The 18,942-nt window shown below is 36.9% G+C and overlaps 1 protein-coding gene across 50 annotated transcripts in view; it reads left to right on the forward strand.

Moving 5' to 3' along the window:
- RIMS1 (regulating synaptic membrane exocytosis 1) overlaps window positions 1–18,942 on the forward strand; it is a 327,910-nt gene that overhangs the window by 242,710 nt on the left and 66,258 nt on the right. For 42 of the 50 annotated variants that reach the window (XM_054061002.1, XM_054060978.1, XM_054060958.1 and 39 more), the window contains 2 exons: window positions 2,890–3,002; window positions 12,308–12,474. The exons of the other annotated variants lie outside the window; for them this stretch is intronic. In XM_054061002.1, the coding sequence (XP_053916977.1) occupies window positions 2,890–3,002; window positions 12,308–12,474 (280 nt within the window). The remainder of the gene's footprint in view (window positions 1–2,889; window positions 3,003–12,307; window positions 12,475–18,942) is intronic. 50 annotated transcript variants of the gene reach the window in all.

An 18,942-nucleotide genomic window follows, 5' to 3' on the forward strand; every position in this document is an offset into this window, starting at 1 on the left:
GAAAGGCAGTTTAAGTTCTTGAAGTATTGTTTATGTCAAATTTTCATTACCTGTGGTAACCTACTGTGCTTCAAGAAAGTAATGTGGTTGTATGGTCGTCTTACCCACGGTTGTGACAGCTTGTACTAATGTGCTTTTGCTCCTGTGTTAGATTTTTTCCTGCTTCTTTTTTTTTTAATTAACATACAAAGAGTATACCAGGCTACTTATCAGGCAGATGAAATTTTCCATTACAGAATTGAGCTAGATACAATATCTGCTCAGTTGTGCATGGTGAACAAAGCTGAAAAAAATACAGTTGTATTTTCTTGAGCAGACTTACATTTCACACAGATGCTTGCTTAGAAATACATAATCAGCTAAGTGGTGCTAAAATGCATTTTACTTCAGGCACAAAAGCAAATTTCTCCATTAGACAATTTAGATTTATTTTGCAGTCCTCTTTAATTGTTCTTATGTTATTTTATATAATGATATTTAAAAATGAAAACCAGAACATAAACATATTGTTAAGGGTAAGGATTTAAATATAACAGAAAATCAAGAATCACAGAGTTAAGGTTGAATACTTACCCAACTTTGATTGCAGTAATTTTCATGTATAGTCATCACAACAGTATCTCATTACATAATAGAATTTTCTTTCTCAGTATTGTAAGTATTACAGAGTAACATTATTTCATACAAATTACTGAGAATAACGTACAGCTGACAGGGTGAAGCAACTAAAATTCAGAATTATTTTCTAGAGTGACTGTAATCTATGCACCATACACACACAGGGCTAAATTTTTAAAGGGGTCTCAATTTTCCCTCTGATTTTATATCCTCAGTCTATTTTACTCATGTATGATAGGACTAAGATATCTGAGTTTTTACTTCAGTCACTAATTGATATATCTTAATCCTTTCATATTTGTCCTTAAAATAAGAGGCCATCTTTAAAAATTTCACCTAAAGTGCTCGATTTTGCCTTCAGATACCTCCATGCAACTTCCATTGAAGTAATTGGAGCTGTGCCTGCATATCTGATGGTGGAACTGGACTCATTGCAATTAAGGTACACATTTACCGGCATAATTAGTCATCTGGAATAATCGCTGGGTCCAGTTTGACATTCTACATGTGCAGAATTTCCTAGATTGGACCCTCTGAGTGTGGGACATTGAAGATTAGAATGATAACATGATAACTCTATTTTGTGCCTTCGATTTGTAGCTGTAGCAGAATTTTAATGTAATTTGCTGTGTTTAATTTTCCTATTTTAAAATAAGAAATGTGAAAGGAGGACGTGGAAACAACCTATCTTTCACAGTGATATCTTTGTATATTTTTTCATACCCAACCAGATACAGTCTTTCCATCGTTTCCACAAGCACATCACGATTCTGCAATAACACACAGTTTAAATCACACAGCCCTGAGTGTACTGCATTTTTTTGTATCTTTGTGCTTGCAAAGCACAGACAAAAAATAGATGTGCAAAGAATCCCACAGTTAACTAACAGCATAAACCCCCCATGTGAGAACTCTGATACTTATTAATGCATAATACAGATCTTTAAACAACATGATAGAGTACTTATCTTCCACTCATTTAAAATTCTCTGTGTTTTGTGATTGAAATATGATTCCATGCAGCTTTTAAGTCGGTGTCTCTCTCATGTCACTGCTCTGGGGAGGGGCTGTTTACTTGACTTAAAATTTACTGTTTTGGAGAGAGTCCTATAAATCCACGGTTGACAGAAAAGCAGCAGCAGATTTTTGCGGAGGTTTTCCCAAATAAAACACCAGTCTTGAATTTGTGACAAACAAAAAATTCCAACTAAAAGAACTTGTCTTTGAGGATGTTATAATCTGTAAAATAACAATGTTCCTGTGATTTAAATAGTTACTGATGAATATTTGGGTCTAGTTCTAGAGCTGTTACAAAGTGCCAGTTTTTATGGTTTTGGTTTTATTGGTATTCTTTCATATGTATAGTGCTACCAAGTTTAAGAATAGCAGAATATTTAGTCTCTCTGAAAATTATCCACTACCCCAAAGGTTTATTTTCTCTTAAGGAAGCTGTAGCCCGGGGGCTTTCACACCACTCTTTCCTTTAGCGCAAGGTCATCTTCCTGTGGCAAGCACAGACAATATTAATTGTCATAACTTGTTCAAATTGAAGCAGATGCTCCTTACATCACCACAACTTCTTGAAAGTTTGAGATGATGCTTCCTTTTTAAAACAAACATTTTCATAGGGAAATTGAAAACACAAGAACAAATAATTTATTTGAAATAGAAGTGAACATTAGAGAGCAAAGTAGTGCTTTTAAAGGACTTCTTGTAGAAAATACTTGTTAGAAAATTACTGAATTTTTTACTATGACTGGTTGAATGGAGAAATAATTCCTCTCAAATAATCTTTAGCTATGGTAAACATAGTGTGTTTTTAAATTAGTAGTAGGAGTTAATTTAAAAATAAATTTTAATACCTGTTTAATGCATTAATTCTTAGAATGCTACTGTAATATTTTCTATATTTAAGCAAACACATTCCTAAATGATCATGGATTTATGTCCCCTGCATTCATAATACTTAAGAGGTTTATAATTCAGCCTATCATCTAAATTCTTTCACTCTTTTCGTATCTGTTGCACCAGCTTGATTATGTATAAGAAACTGAGATGTCTGCCCATTTTCAGGTAAAGACTCTCACGATGGAAATGGTTGATTTCTTGACATTAGTGTTCCTTTGTTCTGTGTTTACACCCTGCTTGTTCTACGTTTGTACTTTTCTTTGTTTTGTTGAGATGGAAATAAGCTAAAATTGTTGCTAAACCATTTGTTTTTCCAAAAAGTTTTCACTATTTTTAATTGATTTTCATTGTGTGTTTTTGCAGCAAGCTTAGTAGTGGAGGAGCGAACAAGACAGATGAAAATGAAAGTGCACCGTTATAATCAGACATCAGGGTCTGGTTCTAGCCAAGAACATGAGCGTGAGCAATATACCAAGGTAAAGTCAGTAGTATTGAAATGATACTTTGGCTTGAAAATTGAAGGCATAAACCTGTTTATTTAAAATATTATTTCACCCTCAAGAACACTGTCTTAGAAAGCCTGAAAGAAATGTCTTCAAGTAAAAGTTTCATTTTTATCCCCATCAAATGTGCATTACTCTTCGATGTCACCTAAGATGAATCTGCCAAAGCAGACAGTTTCAAAACTAATTCAAGGATGAAAGATCCTTCAACAGGTGTTAAATAAAGCCATGTCACTGCTAGCTTAGGAGGTCCCTGGCCTGCAAATCCCTGAAGGCTGGAAAAATGGGCCATGGACGTAGCATTGTATGCTGGCCCTGCTCTTTGGTTCTTCTAGAGGCACTTGCTGTTGTCTGACGTGTAGACGGAATGAAATCCAGTCCCATGCAGCTGTTCTCATATTTGTATTTTTTTTCATCACAATAATGTCACAGTATTTCCTTTCTTATATGCGTACTGATTAATTTGATCTCCTTTTCTAATAAAAGTGTAAAGATTTCCTATGATAATTAAGTATACGTGAAAGTACAGTAATGCAGTTATAGAGAGGAACTTTTCTTTTCCTTGATAATGCCAGGATGATATCCTACAAACTTGTCAGTTTAAGACTCTACAGGCTTCAGAGCAAACGGCTGAAAACATCTCACGCATCTCCACTGCCGCTTGCAAATCAAACTGTGAGGGACTGGAGCTGAACTCTCTGCTAAAGGTGTTTTGCCTTGTGTTGCCTAAAGAAGGGGTAACATTTGCAGAAGTTAGGAGGGGAAATATTATTTAGTTAGGTTCCATGTTTCCTTTTGGAGAACACTATGTTGTAAAATGCAAAATAAAGGGCAGAGACAAAACCAGCAGCGACTGAGTTGAGGGGGAAGCATTCCTGCAATTCTCTTCCAGTGCCCTTGAGAGTTACGTGCTTTCAAGGAGTGGCCACGGGATGGCAGTATGAATGCAAAAGTCCACTGTAAAAAATTCAGACACACATAGCAGCTCTGTGTTAAAAATAAGATCTCAGAATAAAAGTAGTTGGAAGAAAATCACAATTTGTATTAATGTAGACTTTCATGCTTCAAGAGCCACATTTCAAAGGCTTTCTTCACATCAGCAAGAATTAAATGCTTGTATTTTTATTTCTATGTTTTAAAGGGGACAAACTTTTAATTTGTGAACTGGTGTCATAGAGAAAACAACAAACTTTGTCGACTTCTCCTCAGCTGTGGACCTGAGAAAGCTCCTGGCATTTATTGCTGTAGCACAGGCACCAATCTTTCTCTCCCTGACCTTCCAAGCTCACTTTGGATTTTTGCAGTATTGATGCATGCTCCTGGAAGCACAGGTTAAAATAACAGATAAGTGGACTACTGAGCAGAAAAAACCCCACAGTTAATATACTAAAAAAAAAAGTAAAAATAGCTTTGATAAAGTTTGTAGGAGAAAAAGGTAATGTGTGATCTGAGGACTTTGGCCAGGATGACCAAACATATATCTTTGTTCAAAGCCTAAGGTCGATTTTCTGATTTGGATCAACTATTCTCACAGATTGATTCAAATGATCGTATTTTTTCATTATGAAAGATATTTTTTAGTTTTTACTCTCTTTAATATTTATCATAAGCGTTATTTTTGCCTCTCAATAGATTTTTTCTTATTGGATTAATGTAAATCCAATGTATGGCTAAATAGTTGTGGGAAAACATCAAGGTGCAATGTTACAAATTTCTTTTATCCTCTAGTACCTAGAGTTTTCTAGCATTGGTTTTAGTTTTTAAATATATGTGGAAATTAAATCAAAATTGAAATCACAGCATGCTGAGTACTAAATGGAAAGAACTGTGCTGAAAATTGTTTTATTTGAATTTTTTTTTTTTTTAAATATGACCACAGCTTTGAGGAAGTCAATTCTCTGTCCACTGTTATAACAAAAATATTTTTGGAGTGTACAGTGTTCTGTCTGACAGATATGTGTTCCTTTGCATGCTGAAGCAGTAGAAAAGGTAATTAATTAACTGTCCTGGCCTTTAAATTAAAAAAATCTTAACTTTTCATGTATTTTCTGCATGACAATGGTGTAGTCCTGGATAAGATGGTGCAACCTGTAATAAATTTTTAAGTGCTGAGAATGGATGATATTAGCACATTCTGACCCTGCCCTACAGTCAGGGGTGTAGCTGTTTGCGTTGTATCACTGTGGCGATAGTCATCACTTTAAAAATGTTACTGAAGCAAACTCCATGCTGGTGCCCTTCTTTACCCTCAGAGAATGCTGAAAGAGTCAAGAAAATAAACCAGACAGATGAAGATTTAGGCAACTCTAAGGAAATTGTAGTAAGTCATATCAGGTGGTGCAGTAAAGCTGACGACTGAGACTTCTAAGGAGTTCAGACTAGACCTAATTTCAGCTGCCAAAATCTGTGAGAAGCCTTTGAAAGATGCAGGAGCAAGACTTTAAATAAAACAGAAAAATTGTTCAGGGGTCTAATAGACCTTTTGGAATACCAGAAAAGAACTACTGAATAACTCTTAAAGAAATGGCAGCTGCAGGCAGAATTTCTCCCTCTTTAAACAGAAATGCTTCTTTCTTTCCCAATCAGCAGTGTTTGCCCAATGCTTCAGAAAACAAGTACTTATATTTTGTAAAGAAATTATGCTGTGCTGCACATTGATATAACATTCAATTCTGATTTTCAGAGCAGTTGACATGGATTTGATTCTTCCACTATTTTAACATTTGCAAATATGTTATTACACATAATATGAATTTACACATAAAATTCTGTAAACCTTTCAAAAATTTTCCTTCAATAGAGACTGTGTCTCCTTTGCAATAGTGAATTATGTGTATTCAAAGTTAATTCCCTAAAATTTAAATATAATTTCTCTTATAGTCAAACAAACCATTTTTTTTCAGAGGTATCATGACATGGCCTTCATGATTTTCAATCCATATCTGGTGCATTTCTTCCATTTTTGTAATTTCTCCCAGATATTCTACTGTCAGTAAGCTAGCACTAGTTTTTCAAGCATGCCTCATGCAGTTAGTGTGTAAACATTTTTAAACATCTCTGTTCTAAGCATGTATTAATGGATTTTGAATAGGTAACTCTCTGCTCTAAAATATTTGTATAGGTCTTAATGTCTGTTCCACTCTAATTGTTTTAAAACCTTCACAGGCCTCACATCCTTATTTCCTTCAGTTCCAGTGAAAAGGCTCCATAATTTCAAATGTCAAATTCTAAAAAGCTAAATAAAAAAAAAAATCAAACTAAGAAACCCTCTGGGGATTTGGCAGAAGGGTTTAAAGAAGAACTTTAAACATCTGTCTGCCTTCTTTCTTGTATATTGCTGAGGCTGTAGTGTCTGGTATGCACGTATTTGTTCTATTTCAGTGTTTGAGAGAATCAAAACACTTTGGTAGGATAATTCTGGATTTGCATAGGTGTAAATGACAGTATATCTTAATTAGGCTTTTAATTCAAAATATAGTTAAGTTTTTTTGTTCCAGATGCCACACATAGAGCTCAAATACCATCCTGTAGCCACTCCAGCTTTCCAGAGAATGTGCAACTAATTTTTTTGAAGGTCTGTTTATACAAGAGAGTTCCTGATCGGAACACTGTAGTACATACTTAAAAGGATATCACTCTATATTTAGATGTGCCACCAACTCAGTTAAGACTGTATGTGATTGGAAAGCATTTAGCGTAAAAGTGTAATCAGGGCATTAGTTCAGTGACATTCTGTGGATTTAACTTGATATTTAATGTCTGCAAGGAAGGGCTGGATAGGAGACTTGGCATGGTAGGAACCTGGTTATGTTAAGTTTTATGGGATGCTGGGCAAGACACTTAGGGCTGCGTATAGAAAATGCTCTTGGACTTTGATGTGTTGAGCATCTTATTGGGATCCCTCTTCATCCACCTTCAAGAAAAAAATATTTACTGTATATCTCATCGATACAACAGTCACTCCAGTACCGGTAGGGTTTCACATAATTCAGTGAGGTCCATTAATTCGAGTTGTGGGCTTCACTGCAGTTTTCCCGTTGTTTGACTTGCTCATTTTTACTGCTCCATGTCAGGAAGTTGAGTGATGTTCAGAGTAGTTGAGTTGTATACAATTGTGGAAAGAGTTTTAGTACTTGGAATCATTGGTGCTTGCTCTGGATCATCATGTGAGCTGGTCCTAAGATGCAGATTCAGATACTGATAGGAGTCTGAGATGAGTCTCGGACACACCGAGGTGCTCACTGCTAGGCTGTGAACCCCAGCAGCATTTGGAGGAAGCCTTTGTGAGTGGTTATTAAACGCGAGGTGCTTTACATGATTCAGTGTTTCCTGACAAAATTCCCTGTTAACATAAGGTGTCTCAAAAGGTAGTTGTGATCTCAAGACTTGCATAAGCCCCTGGGTGAATCTAGCCCTTAATGTTTCTGGTTTGGATTTCTCTTTTCGCATTTTAATTTCTTCATTTTAATCCCCTTTTAATCTTCTCATTTAATTTCCTCATTTTAAGCACTTAATGAGGCACATATTTTTAGAGGCTTTTTTCTTTGTAAGTCAAGGAAGGGGACACTCCTTCAGTTTTCAAAGCCTTACACTATTGCATTACCCATGGTTTGGGGAGATAAATCTAGAAATATACTTATTAATGTGGGAGATAATATAATTATAATGGATCGTTAAATGACTTCTAAAATGTGCCTTATAATCAGTAAAATTGCTAACATTGTTAGTCATTGAGGAACTGGAAAAGTATTCAAGAAGTACACTCTTTAAGTTTACGTATGTGCTCTTTCCATTGACGTTAGGACACCTGCAGTTCATCTTACCCCCCTTTTTTCCTTTTGCTGGCGTAGAAGCAGAAGCAGCTCCACAGGTGGTAAAGTGAATGGAAGAACTGCATTTCAGTTGTTTATATATCAGTTATATTGAAAAAACTTCTGCCTCTGTAATGCAGAAGCAGACAGTGCAGATAGTTTGGGCATTTGAAGACAGCTGCTGTTAATTTTTTAAAAAACAGATCTACCCTTTAGTAATTGCTGTCAAAGTCACTGCAAACTTCAGCAACTCTCCTAATGTGATAAGCAGAGCAGTTTGGAATAAAAATATTAAATAAGGTGTAAGTCTGTAAGATATAGAGTTGAAAGAGAAGTTCACTTTATTCCGAAGCTTCAAAATTAGATAATATTTAAATATAACATGACAGGGACATTTATTACAAATATATGCAGATTTATGAAGAACAGCAGTTCTCTAGATGAGCAGGACTGTATCGTATTGCTTTTGAGTCCAGTTGGAAATCTACAGACATTACTTTAATTCAGATATCAAATAAGGGGATCTTAGCCCATTACATTTTTATTCTGAATGGTAATTCCAGGTGTACTGCAACAGTAAAATATTCTTCTTTTAATAATCACTGCTTTGTAAAAGAGTACTCTTTACTTTTGTCTGTATTTGAGGGGAAAAAAGTTAACCTCAGAACTGCTTTCATTTTGTTCATCTGTTAGCTAAGGTGACTGATGATTGTACTGAAAAGGGGTAGGTAGGGAATAAGCAGAAAGAGTTGGATGCCTCCTGTAGAGGGCAGGGAATTCGGTAGAAGTAGAAGCTATAGGAAGTACAAGCTAAATCCAGGAGAAGTAGTAGTAAAATGTAAATGCTGTAGCGCTCAGCATTAACTCTCAGCATCACCACTTTCTGTGCTAATCTCCATTTCTGTGAATGGAAGGATTTTCTGCTTCTTGGGAGTCACAGTCCTGCCATACAGTAAAAAGGGGTAGCAAAAGCTCAACCATGCCATGAAAATCTCATTGAGGAAGGGAGGATTTGTGTTTTATGCAGTAGCTCTGATTGGAATATCAGGGCAAATAGAAGATATAGATTCATTTTTTTTCTTTTATCTCCCATCTAACTGTAAAATTCTCTTGTTTACCAATGGATGAAAGTAATGCTTGCTATTAACCCAGTCTGATATTTACAAAGCAATTCCATTTTGTACAGCCTGCTGGACTATAGGGACAAGGACAGAGTGAGGATATCTGCATAGCCTCCACTTACAGGGGATGATACCTGGGCTGAAGAACCTTCACCAATACATGTTTTCCTACTGATACTGAACAGACATTCAATGAGGCCGAGTCCCTAAACTGTCTGTCATAAATAAGCTGAGTTTTCTGACTGCTTTCCCAGTATCCTAGCCAGTAAGCTGCACAACTATGCTTGATGCATTCCCTCTCTCTCCTCTCCATCTTTCGGAGCCCATGAAAGGTGGAGCAAATTCAGAGCAAGTGAAACAGAGGGTCTCACACTGCCCCTGCACGTGTTAAACTTTATTATTTTGCTTTGGAATAATAAATTGAGTGCTAAACAAACAGCAAGATTCAGATGTGGCTTGGGACAAAGGCCAGCAGCCTTTACCTCCCTCAACACTTAAGAAGAAGAAAGACTTCCAGCAAGGGAAAGGAAATCGCTGCATCTGGCTTTGGTAGTTCCTTCATGGGAGAGCTGAGATTGTGCAGCCTCCTCCAGCAGCATATCATGCTTGCTCAGGGACCACATCAATCTCCTTCTTCCATTGCAGGTTCACTGTATGCAATCTCAAACCAAAAGCCACAAATAGAACATGGACTTTTTGGTGAGGAAGAAAAGTAACTAGATATCATAATGACGGAGGGGGAAAGTCAGATTGCCTTCAGCAAATACAAGTAAAACATGGAGATATTTCAGAGACCCTCTGTTACTGTGCATAAAAAAGCCCCCAAACCATGTATTTGAGAGAGACTGTATGTTATATTGTAAACAAAGTATTTTTAAAACCTCACCTAAATATATAGGTAGAGTGAAATCCCTATTTCACTGAAATCAACAGAAATTTTATTATGTAATAGAGTCATGCTTTCTTTTGCAGATTGCTGTTCTGTTTTACTCAATGGAAAGCCAGAACATTCCATGTGTTCAGATGCTTTCTGTATTTTTAGATGCCTCAGTTTAGCTAAGCTTAAAGTGTTCATTAGGATTTCTATAGAAATTTTGCAACAAATGTCAAGGGTGGCTCATGAGTGGGGCAGTTTAACTTAAACTGGAAAAAGCAAACAATTCTGTTTTCCAGCCTCTGAACATTTGTTTAGCCTAAGTAAAAGTTTTCATAGGTTTTATTCTTGCTTTGAAATTTTATTTTTAGACTTTAGTAGAAAAATATGTAGTCTGAAGAGAATTAAATGTTCCACTGTTATAATATAGAGCTGATAAGAAGTAGCATGCTTTGTACTTCTGTTTTGGAGAGCTTTATTTTGCAGTCTGAAAGAAAGCGAACAGCAAAATTATTTAACAGACCCTACAAGACATTTCCAAACAATGATCTGAATAAACGTATCAGCATAGTCTCACCCTAACCCCATTGGTCACTTATACTCAGATAAGTCACACCAATTCCCTTGGAATAAGACCCTGCAAATAAATCCTTGCTGTAGTTGAAATATTTTTAAATATTGGAGGTTTTGAGTCCTCTATCTTACCCACTTTTAGCTCAGAGTTCTGCTGCATCTGTTTCCGTTTCAGTCCCTAATAAACATATTATTTGAGCAAAAAGTCATCATGCTCCGACCTGTTCTGAAATCATGTGCAAACTTTCGTTTAGTATTTGAAGCTGAACATTTTCGTTTAGTAACCCAGAGCTTTCTCTCCTGCAGATATTTTTATTCAGTGCAAGCCCCTCACTGGATATCCCTAAGACTTTCCTCAATGCATATTACTCAGGTCAACCCCATAAGTTTTTATTCAGAAATTGGTTTGTGTTTTAATCTTGGTGTATGCTGTCCAGGAGTTATGAGTAACCCTGAAATACACGCTGAGATACTAAATTTGAATAACCTCCAATTCTCCTACACATTTCTGTATTTACAGTCAGTGCTTAGTATCCTCTTTCTTTCCTCCCCTTCTCTACTCCTGTTAACTTCCTCATCTTATCTTAGATGTTTAACCAAGAGATTTCCAGGTGTGCTGTGGAGACCTCATAGTTGCTGAAAGGCTCTGAAGCAAGAGAAGATAAACCTGACTTGAGGACAGGTGGCCTGAATCATTCATCTGTACAAATCTGAGCTTGTGTTTGCCAGGCTTTTAAAGTTAAGTCATGACACGTGCCAACTGACTCAGTCTGCAATCCAGTGCCTCGTTGAGCTAAGGATATTCACTGACTGTCACAGCTTTGAGTGTAATTCATAAATAAACGTTTATGACTTGCAGTTTTACAGGGCACAGATCCAAAAAAGGAACTCCCTAGACTGTCATGTCAAAAACTGCCTAGCCTTCCCATATTTTAATAGTTCTCCCTTAATACGCCGGGGGAAGTATACCAATGTATTAGTCACTTCCCACGGATGCCTTGCTTTCTAATGATAGTGGGTTTTAGTTTTGTGAACCTGATGATCCTCATATCTGTGTGACTCATGATTTAGGTGAATTGACATTGCTAGGATTGAAATTTCTTTTATATGTGTCCGACTGGTGATGTGAGCAATGTGAGCATTATGTAATAAGTGGTGTGGTGTCCCGTTTGCTTTTAGCTCATCAAAACTTCTGCTGTTAGCAAAAGCGAAATAACTTCTAGCCCTGTCACATATTCCTCCTACTGGGTCTTCTGTTAATTCTCATGCATGTGCACATGAAGAAGCCGCTAGATAGGGAACTGATCTGCCTGAAAACAAACAGTAATTTGGCTGAGTTAGCTTTCTGCCTGACCAGTCCTCTAGTATCATGATACAAAGCAATATTTTTTTTTTTCCTTTTCTGACTGAACTTAGGTGTAGAAATCAATTCCCAATGTCAGCTTCATGTAGCATTACAATTAATTCAAATTCATATGCAGTTCTCCGGTTCCAAACTAACTTTGTAGTAAGGTATTTAGTAGCATATTTTTTTAGTATTTGAAAAATTGAAAAAAGGATCTATAGCTGAACAGATGGTATGCATGTCCTTGAGACGATATCTTTCCACTGCGTAAATATTTCATTATTATAGTTCCAGTGTACTAAAGAACCAGCAGCCTATTTCAATTCCAATGCTGTAATTTATTTCAAGTGTCTTATTTAGTCCATAAATACCATGTTTGCTTTTCTCACTAGACATAAAGGCATTATTTAATATAGGCATTTCTCTGAATTTCATACGATTTTGTTGGATCTAAAAGCAGTTAGACAGAATTGTCATACTTAGGTCATTTGTTTTCTCAGTATATGTATTATGTTTTGATGAGACTCCTCACCCTTTCTTTTCTTGATCTCTAGTATAATATACAAACAGATCAGTACAGAAGTTGTGATAACGTCTCTGCCAAATCATCAGATAGTGATGTCAGTGATGTGTCAGCCATTTCCCGAACCAGCAGTGCCTCACGCCTCAGCAGCACAAGTTTTATGTCAGAGCAATCTGAACGCCCTCGGGGCAGAATCAGGTGAGTTCTCAGTGCAGCTTCAATTGTATCACACCCCCTCTTTCATTTAGTGCCAAAATACAACCAGAAATTATTGGAATTAGATGACCACAATATAAGAATTCATGAAAAATGTTATGCACATCTAAACTATCTTCATTGCTAGACTAGGATGACAATATTATTTGCAAATGGGTATCTAAAACAGAAAGCAAATTTCCATACGGAGGTGATATATTAATGTGTTTGTGGCAAATGGAACTTGAACACACACTATCATCTCAATGCTGGCTATGAATCCATGTAATCTATATGCCAATAAGGTATTACAGCAGAAATAGTACTAGATTTCTTTTTATCTAAAGAATTTTCTTTCATAAAAGCTCTAATTTTCGTTCTTTCAATCTATGTATTTATTTCTCTACCTACCTGCTTTTATTTTGCTGTTTTCAGGCACATGATAAATTACTAGGTTTGAAACAAGTACCTGTATAGTAATTTTGACATCTTTAGTTCAAAAGCAGTTTAATTCATTTGCATTACCAGTAATCAAGTATCTCTTTCATCCTTGATAAAAAACATACTCTTGGTTTAGTGCCTTTTTAGATGCACATATTTGTTCTTGTCTTCATTTAACTTGATGATAAGAATCCCACTGGTTACAATAGCTGTAGGATTGGCTTGGTAGGCTATGATTACAACTACCAATGTCTGAACCCTCAAAATTTTGACTTTAGTGTTATAAGGCACAGCAAGAATTAGGAACTGTAAAAGATTTCTTCCTATGGATTAAAACAGTCTGATGAAAGTCTGAATGGCATCACTTAGTACTGCAGAACACCTCTAGGCAGACTCACTATCCAAGAAGTTCAGCTTTTTGATATGTTCATGCAATGGAAAGGGATGTTGGGGAAATATACAGAAACTGTATGAACTACCTCCAGTGCATTTTTTTTGTTAAGGAAAATTCACAGAGACATTCAAAGTTGTGTTTCAGATTGGTGAAATTATAACCTGACAGCAGAAATTATAACCACAATCCAGCAGAACACAGCAGTGGAAATGTAAATATATTTAAAGTTATTCAAGTGCTTAAAGTTATTTCAATTCATGTGTTTAAATGCTGCATTTCATTGTGTCTTAGCATTTCCGTATTTTTCTCTTATGGAGGGCTTTATTCATACCAGAATACCTGTAGTTTCTAGACATTGAATATTCTCAACTAGGCTTTGTCACAGAATCTTGTTGAGCCTTATGGCATTTTTTCCCATAAATATCTCCATGTGGAACAGATTTTAGCAGAAATGTTCCTTTGGTTCAGAATGTCTGATCACAAATATCAGAACCAGTAACCTCATGTGAGGCTGGGAAGGGGAAAAACCTAGAGGCAAACCCTTGCACTTGTTCAACCTCTTCCATTCTAATGTCCAGGTCATCCAGAGGGACCTGGACAGACTGGAGAGGTGGGCATTTGAGAACCACATGAGGTTCAACAAGGCCAAGTGCATGGTCCTGCACCTGGGTTGGGGCAATCTCCTTTTTCGGTACATAATGGGAATTGTGCGGAGAAGCACTTGGCGGTGCTGGTCGATGAGAAGATCGGCAATGTGCGCTCGCAGCCCAGGAGGCCAACTGTGTCCTGGGCTGCATCAAAAGAAGCGTGACCAGCAGGGCGAGGGAAGTGATTCTGCCCCTCAACTACTTTCCTGTGGGACCTCATCTGGAATATTGTGTCCAGTTCTGGAATCCTCAGCGTAAGAAGGATATGGAGCTGCTGCTTGTTACTGTTGTGCAACAGAAAAAGCTATTAATCATCTCCCCATTTATTCTCCCCTCCCCATGCAAAGCTGAGCTCGCTGATATGAACACACACTTCAAACACTCAATTCTCTCAAAATTCCCCCAAAATACCCATCTTAGTACAAACCTCAATGCAACAAAAAAAAAAACAAACCAGCTTGAAATGGGACCTTCCAACGAAGAATTAGACCACTATGCTCTGCGGTATCCCCTGATGATGTTCACTGTTAATATATAGAGTGACTTTTTAAACATTTTGAGATCCCAGTTCACCAGGGAATCCCAGCAATTTGAGCTCTGTAGTAGTGTCTTGAACCATAACCTCCTTTCTTTCTGTGAAGAGGAAGCTGGCCTCAACACTATGTGAAACTGGGCTCTTAACGCATACTGTTTCTGTTTTGATGACTCTCTGAGCTGGTTGTCTGATCTGCCTCTGTAAAGCTCTTTCCTTCCCTACTCTAAAGTCCAAGGGTCTTTGAATATTTATCCTCAACATAAGAAGGAGATGGAACTGTGGAACGGGTCCAGAGGAGGCTACAAAGATGATCAGAGGGCTGGAGCACCTTCCATAGGAGGACAGACTGGGAGAGTTGGGCTTGTTTAGCCTGGAGAAGAGAAGGCTCTGAGGAGATCTTATAGCAACCTTCCAGTACTGGAAGGGGCTACAGGAAAGCTGGGGAGGGACTCTTTATAAAGGCTCGTGGTGATATGATCAGGGACAATGGGTATAAACTGGAGAGAGGCAGATTTAGACTGGACATTAGGAAGAATTTCTTCACCATGAGAGCGGTGAGGCACTGGCACAGGTTGCCCAGGGAGGTTGAGGCTGCCCCATCCCTGGAGGTGTTCAAGGCCAGGCTGGATGGGGCCTTGGGCAGTCTGGGCCTGTGGGATGTCCCTGCTCATGGCAGGGGGTTTGGAACAAGATGATCTTTAAGGTCCCTTCCAACGCAAACTATTCTATGATTCTAATGAGTAAACTTGGGTACAGGATTGGCCAACCTAGTGTACCAAACCAAGTGTTTGGAGTGGGAGCTCCAGTTAGCTTTAGTCTAGACTCCTAAAATGAGATGTAAGTAGAATTCAGATGCCTTCCCTTTCTGATACTGCCCACAGAATCCATACCTCAGAATTAGACACTTTATAGTTGCTTTAATTTTCTCTGAATTCAGGTGGTACTTTCATAGTGAGCAAAACATAGAATATACAGTGCAGCTCATTCAGTGTAAATACGAGGAAGACATTAACGAATTCATTAATTATCCATAACTTTCAATATTTTTCTTCTAAGCTGGCAGTGGTATTGCTCCCCTGAGAGACCTGTTAAAATAAATGGGAGGTGACCAATGTACTAGCTTTGCAATTAGCCTATTTAAATCATTAATTGCATTGGAGTGAAATCTAAAAGAATTTTGATGTTATGTTGGAAAACATTTTCCATTTCAGTTGACCAGACAGATTTTTGGATGATTTCCTACCATCACTACAAAAAAGATAAAAGTCTTTAGAGACCTGCAAAACTTTTGTATACTGGGAATTAGATGTCAGAATGAGAGGAAGTTGAATGTTAAATTAAAAAAAAAAAAAGGCAAAGGCATTTTTCTGTTGATCTGAGCTAAAGTCAACTTTCCATCTTCCTGCGTCTGTAACTGGTAGCCTTTGTCACAGTGTCTTTAGTCAATTCTTGGTGCAGATTACTTATTACATGGAAATGTAGAGTTAATCTGGGGAAAGGGTTGATTGTATTATGAAAAAAAAATTCAGAGTAAAATGTATGCTATTTAGATTTAGCCCTAAAGCCTACATATCTACACTGGAATTTAGGTAAAAATTAGGGGGTTTTTAAATTATTTGTTTAACTTTCCTAAGTCATCATTATAAAGAAGAAAGCACCTGTTATCTCAGATGGTTCACCTCATCTTCCGATAGATGTCAAAGACAGGTGAATTGTTGTTTTCTAGCATTAATTGTTGAAGGAACCCTAAGTGACTAGTTGAGATTGTTGCTTTAGTTTTAGACATCTCAAATGAAGTGAAATGAATTCTTTCTCTTAATTATTAATGTTTCTTTAAGTTCAAGGAATTAGAAATTTGAACTTCAGATTTGATTAGTAATTTGAAGTTCAATTTTTTTTTTGCCTCCAAGGAACCTGATGTTAACTCATATCAAGCAGGATAGGATGGATGGAATGAGATGGGATGTTTGAGCAAAAGCTGGTTGAGGAAAACAGCATTTTTAAACTTTCTCTCTTACCGAAACCACATATCCATTATCATCTTCATTTGGAAGTGTGTCAGCCCAGTGGCCATCGCAAGTGTGAGTGTAATGTGAAGTTGAAAGACAGAAAGTTCATTGAACTGCCTTTTTTTTTTCCACATACTTTTGTTCTCCAGATACCCTCTGGAGATGAGACCAATGAGGAACCTAGGCATATAGAAACTCAAAGGAGATGGCCTAGTTTTAGCCATCTCACTAAACTAAGTCATTCAGCTAGTATCTTTGGATGTCTTTTGTATCCAGAAGAAAAATGCACAAATTCTGAATACACAAGCAAGATTCCTTGTCTCCATTGCTTTTGGAAAGGGTGTCTTCATTTGTTTCTCTGTTGAGTAGAGGAAAATGAATCCTAAAACTCTTGACCAGCAAGCTGAGTTAATTAGATTAAAAGGAGAAATATGACTGGAGAGTACTACAGAATTTAGATTAGAAACCTGAAGTGAAATGATGTCCTCTAACATTTCTACGTGAGCTAAAAAAACATCGGTTACTTATTCATATTGAGTAGTGGTGTTAAATTTTTGAACGTGGAGTGTGCCTGCTTAAGCCAGCAGTAGTTTTAGTTAATGTTGTTAGTCAGTATAAACCCATTATCCCTCATATTAATGCATCTATGAAAAGAGCTATAAATTAAATTCCTAGACTTATGAACAAGATACTGCTTTCTTAATGACAGCCCTAAAGAGAACAAACTTTTGGTGTAATCTTCTACAAACTATCATTATTTTTAAATGTCAGAATGACTGAGGTTTCAGGTCATAGTGAGTGTAGTTTAAATCCAGTAACTTCACCACCAGCTTTGCCAGCACAAACAGCTTCCTGACCTTTCCTCCCAAATCCTAAAGGAGAAAGGAGTCTTTGAAAAGCTAGCTAATGCCTTTTCCCCATAAATTCAGGCAAAATCAATAAATCTCTCTTTTCTGCTAATTTTGAAGGGTTGAGATTCTATTATTTCAGACAATGAATTCTATATTATTCTATGTTCATAAGTAGTTATTTCTTTATTGAAGCAGTAAAGGTTTTAAAACCTGGAAGCATATCTCTCTATCTTGTGTTTTGAAAGGCTACGGGTATTAGCTATAAAAGCATAACAATTTGTGGGGTTTTTTTTCAGAAATGTTTAATTTTACTAACTCCCTCAATTATGTATTATGTTCCACTTACCTTGTGCTTTTTATAATGTATGGCTTTTCTCGAATAAAACCCTGTCTGAATGGCAAAGGTAAAATCAATTTATGCAGAACAACACAGAAATACTGTGCATATTACGTGAATACCTAGATAACACTTTAGCTGTTCTTTAGGTCATAACTCCCAAATTTAAAGTTTTGTAGTCATAGGAAACTTGAGCATGCTGAAGAATTTAGTAAGACAGGGAGAATGAAAGTGAATCATCACTTTCCTTTCATAACAAGACTGTACCTTTTAAGGCAGAAGGCTAATTTCATTCCTACGGTCTATTTATAATTGAATTACCAATCAGAAAGCTGTGACATAGCATGCATGGAAAATACCTTTAGTTAATCTTCAGTCTGGAGAATCTGTTGATTAGTATTTCTAATAGTCTGCAAGAGAGAGTTCAGATTGGTGGAAGGTCTAAGTATATAAAATAGCTTCTTCATTTCTAATTTGTTTAGCATTTTCAGGTGGATGTTATAAAAAACAGCTATGCATGAATAAAGTAGTCTGCATATGAAATTATTCCAAACATCTTTCGTGTTACTATCCTGGGAAGTCTGTTAGACTGCTATGCTCTCTAGTGGAAGTGCAGGCAAATACCAGGAATTTTTGTTCTGGCAACGAAATGTTCCCAGAATTTGGGGAACAAGTGTTCTGGAAGTTTTGACTTGAATCAGAATCAGACTTGTGAATTCGGCTTCCCATAGGGATTGGAGTTGATGGGTATTTCATGACTGAAGTCAGATTACCGGTTGTTCTTTATGGAGGTTTGCTTTCAACGTTTGTGGTCTTTGTGTGTTCATGCTACAGTCAAGTAACACCTTGTGCCTGTTGATGCTACAGATGTTACCGTATATGACTTAGGAACACTTCTCACATCCTAAATGAAGCAGAAGGATATTCTTCATGGTTTAATGCAAATGATTGATAAGTAAGAATCCATGTTAAATACATGATGATTAATCAGCACCATATGGGCTTGATCAGACAAAGAAGGACATTTGCTCACTTTGTTAAGTTAAGCCAAATGATGTCATTGCATCATTTTTCATTAGAGGCATGTTTGTGCAAAGATACCAGAGATACCTGGACTTCTTGGTAATGTCAAGTAGGGAACTGTCATGTATGGTGGAGGTGAGCTGGAGGTTTCCATTCTGGAGGGTTTAGCAAGTTGGCAATCATAAGATGTTTCACTTAAATCTCATTGAACAAAATCTACTAAGCATCTGAAAG

The sequence above is a fragment of the Cuculus canorus genome, chromosome 3, assembly GCF_017976375.1.
Source record: "Cuculus canorus isolate bCucCan1 chromosome 3, bCucCan1.pri, whole genome shotgun sequence".
Classification (NCBI taxonomy): domain Eukaryota; kingdom Metazoa; phylum Chordata; class Aves; order Cuculiformes; family Cuculidae; genus Cuculus; species Cuculus canorus.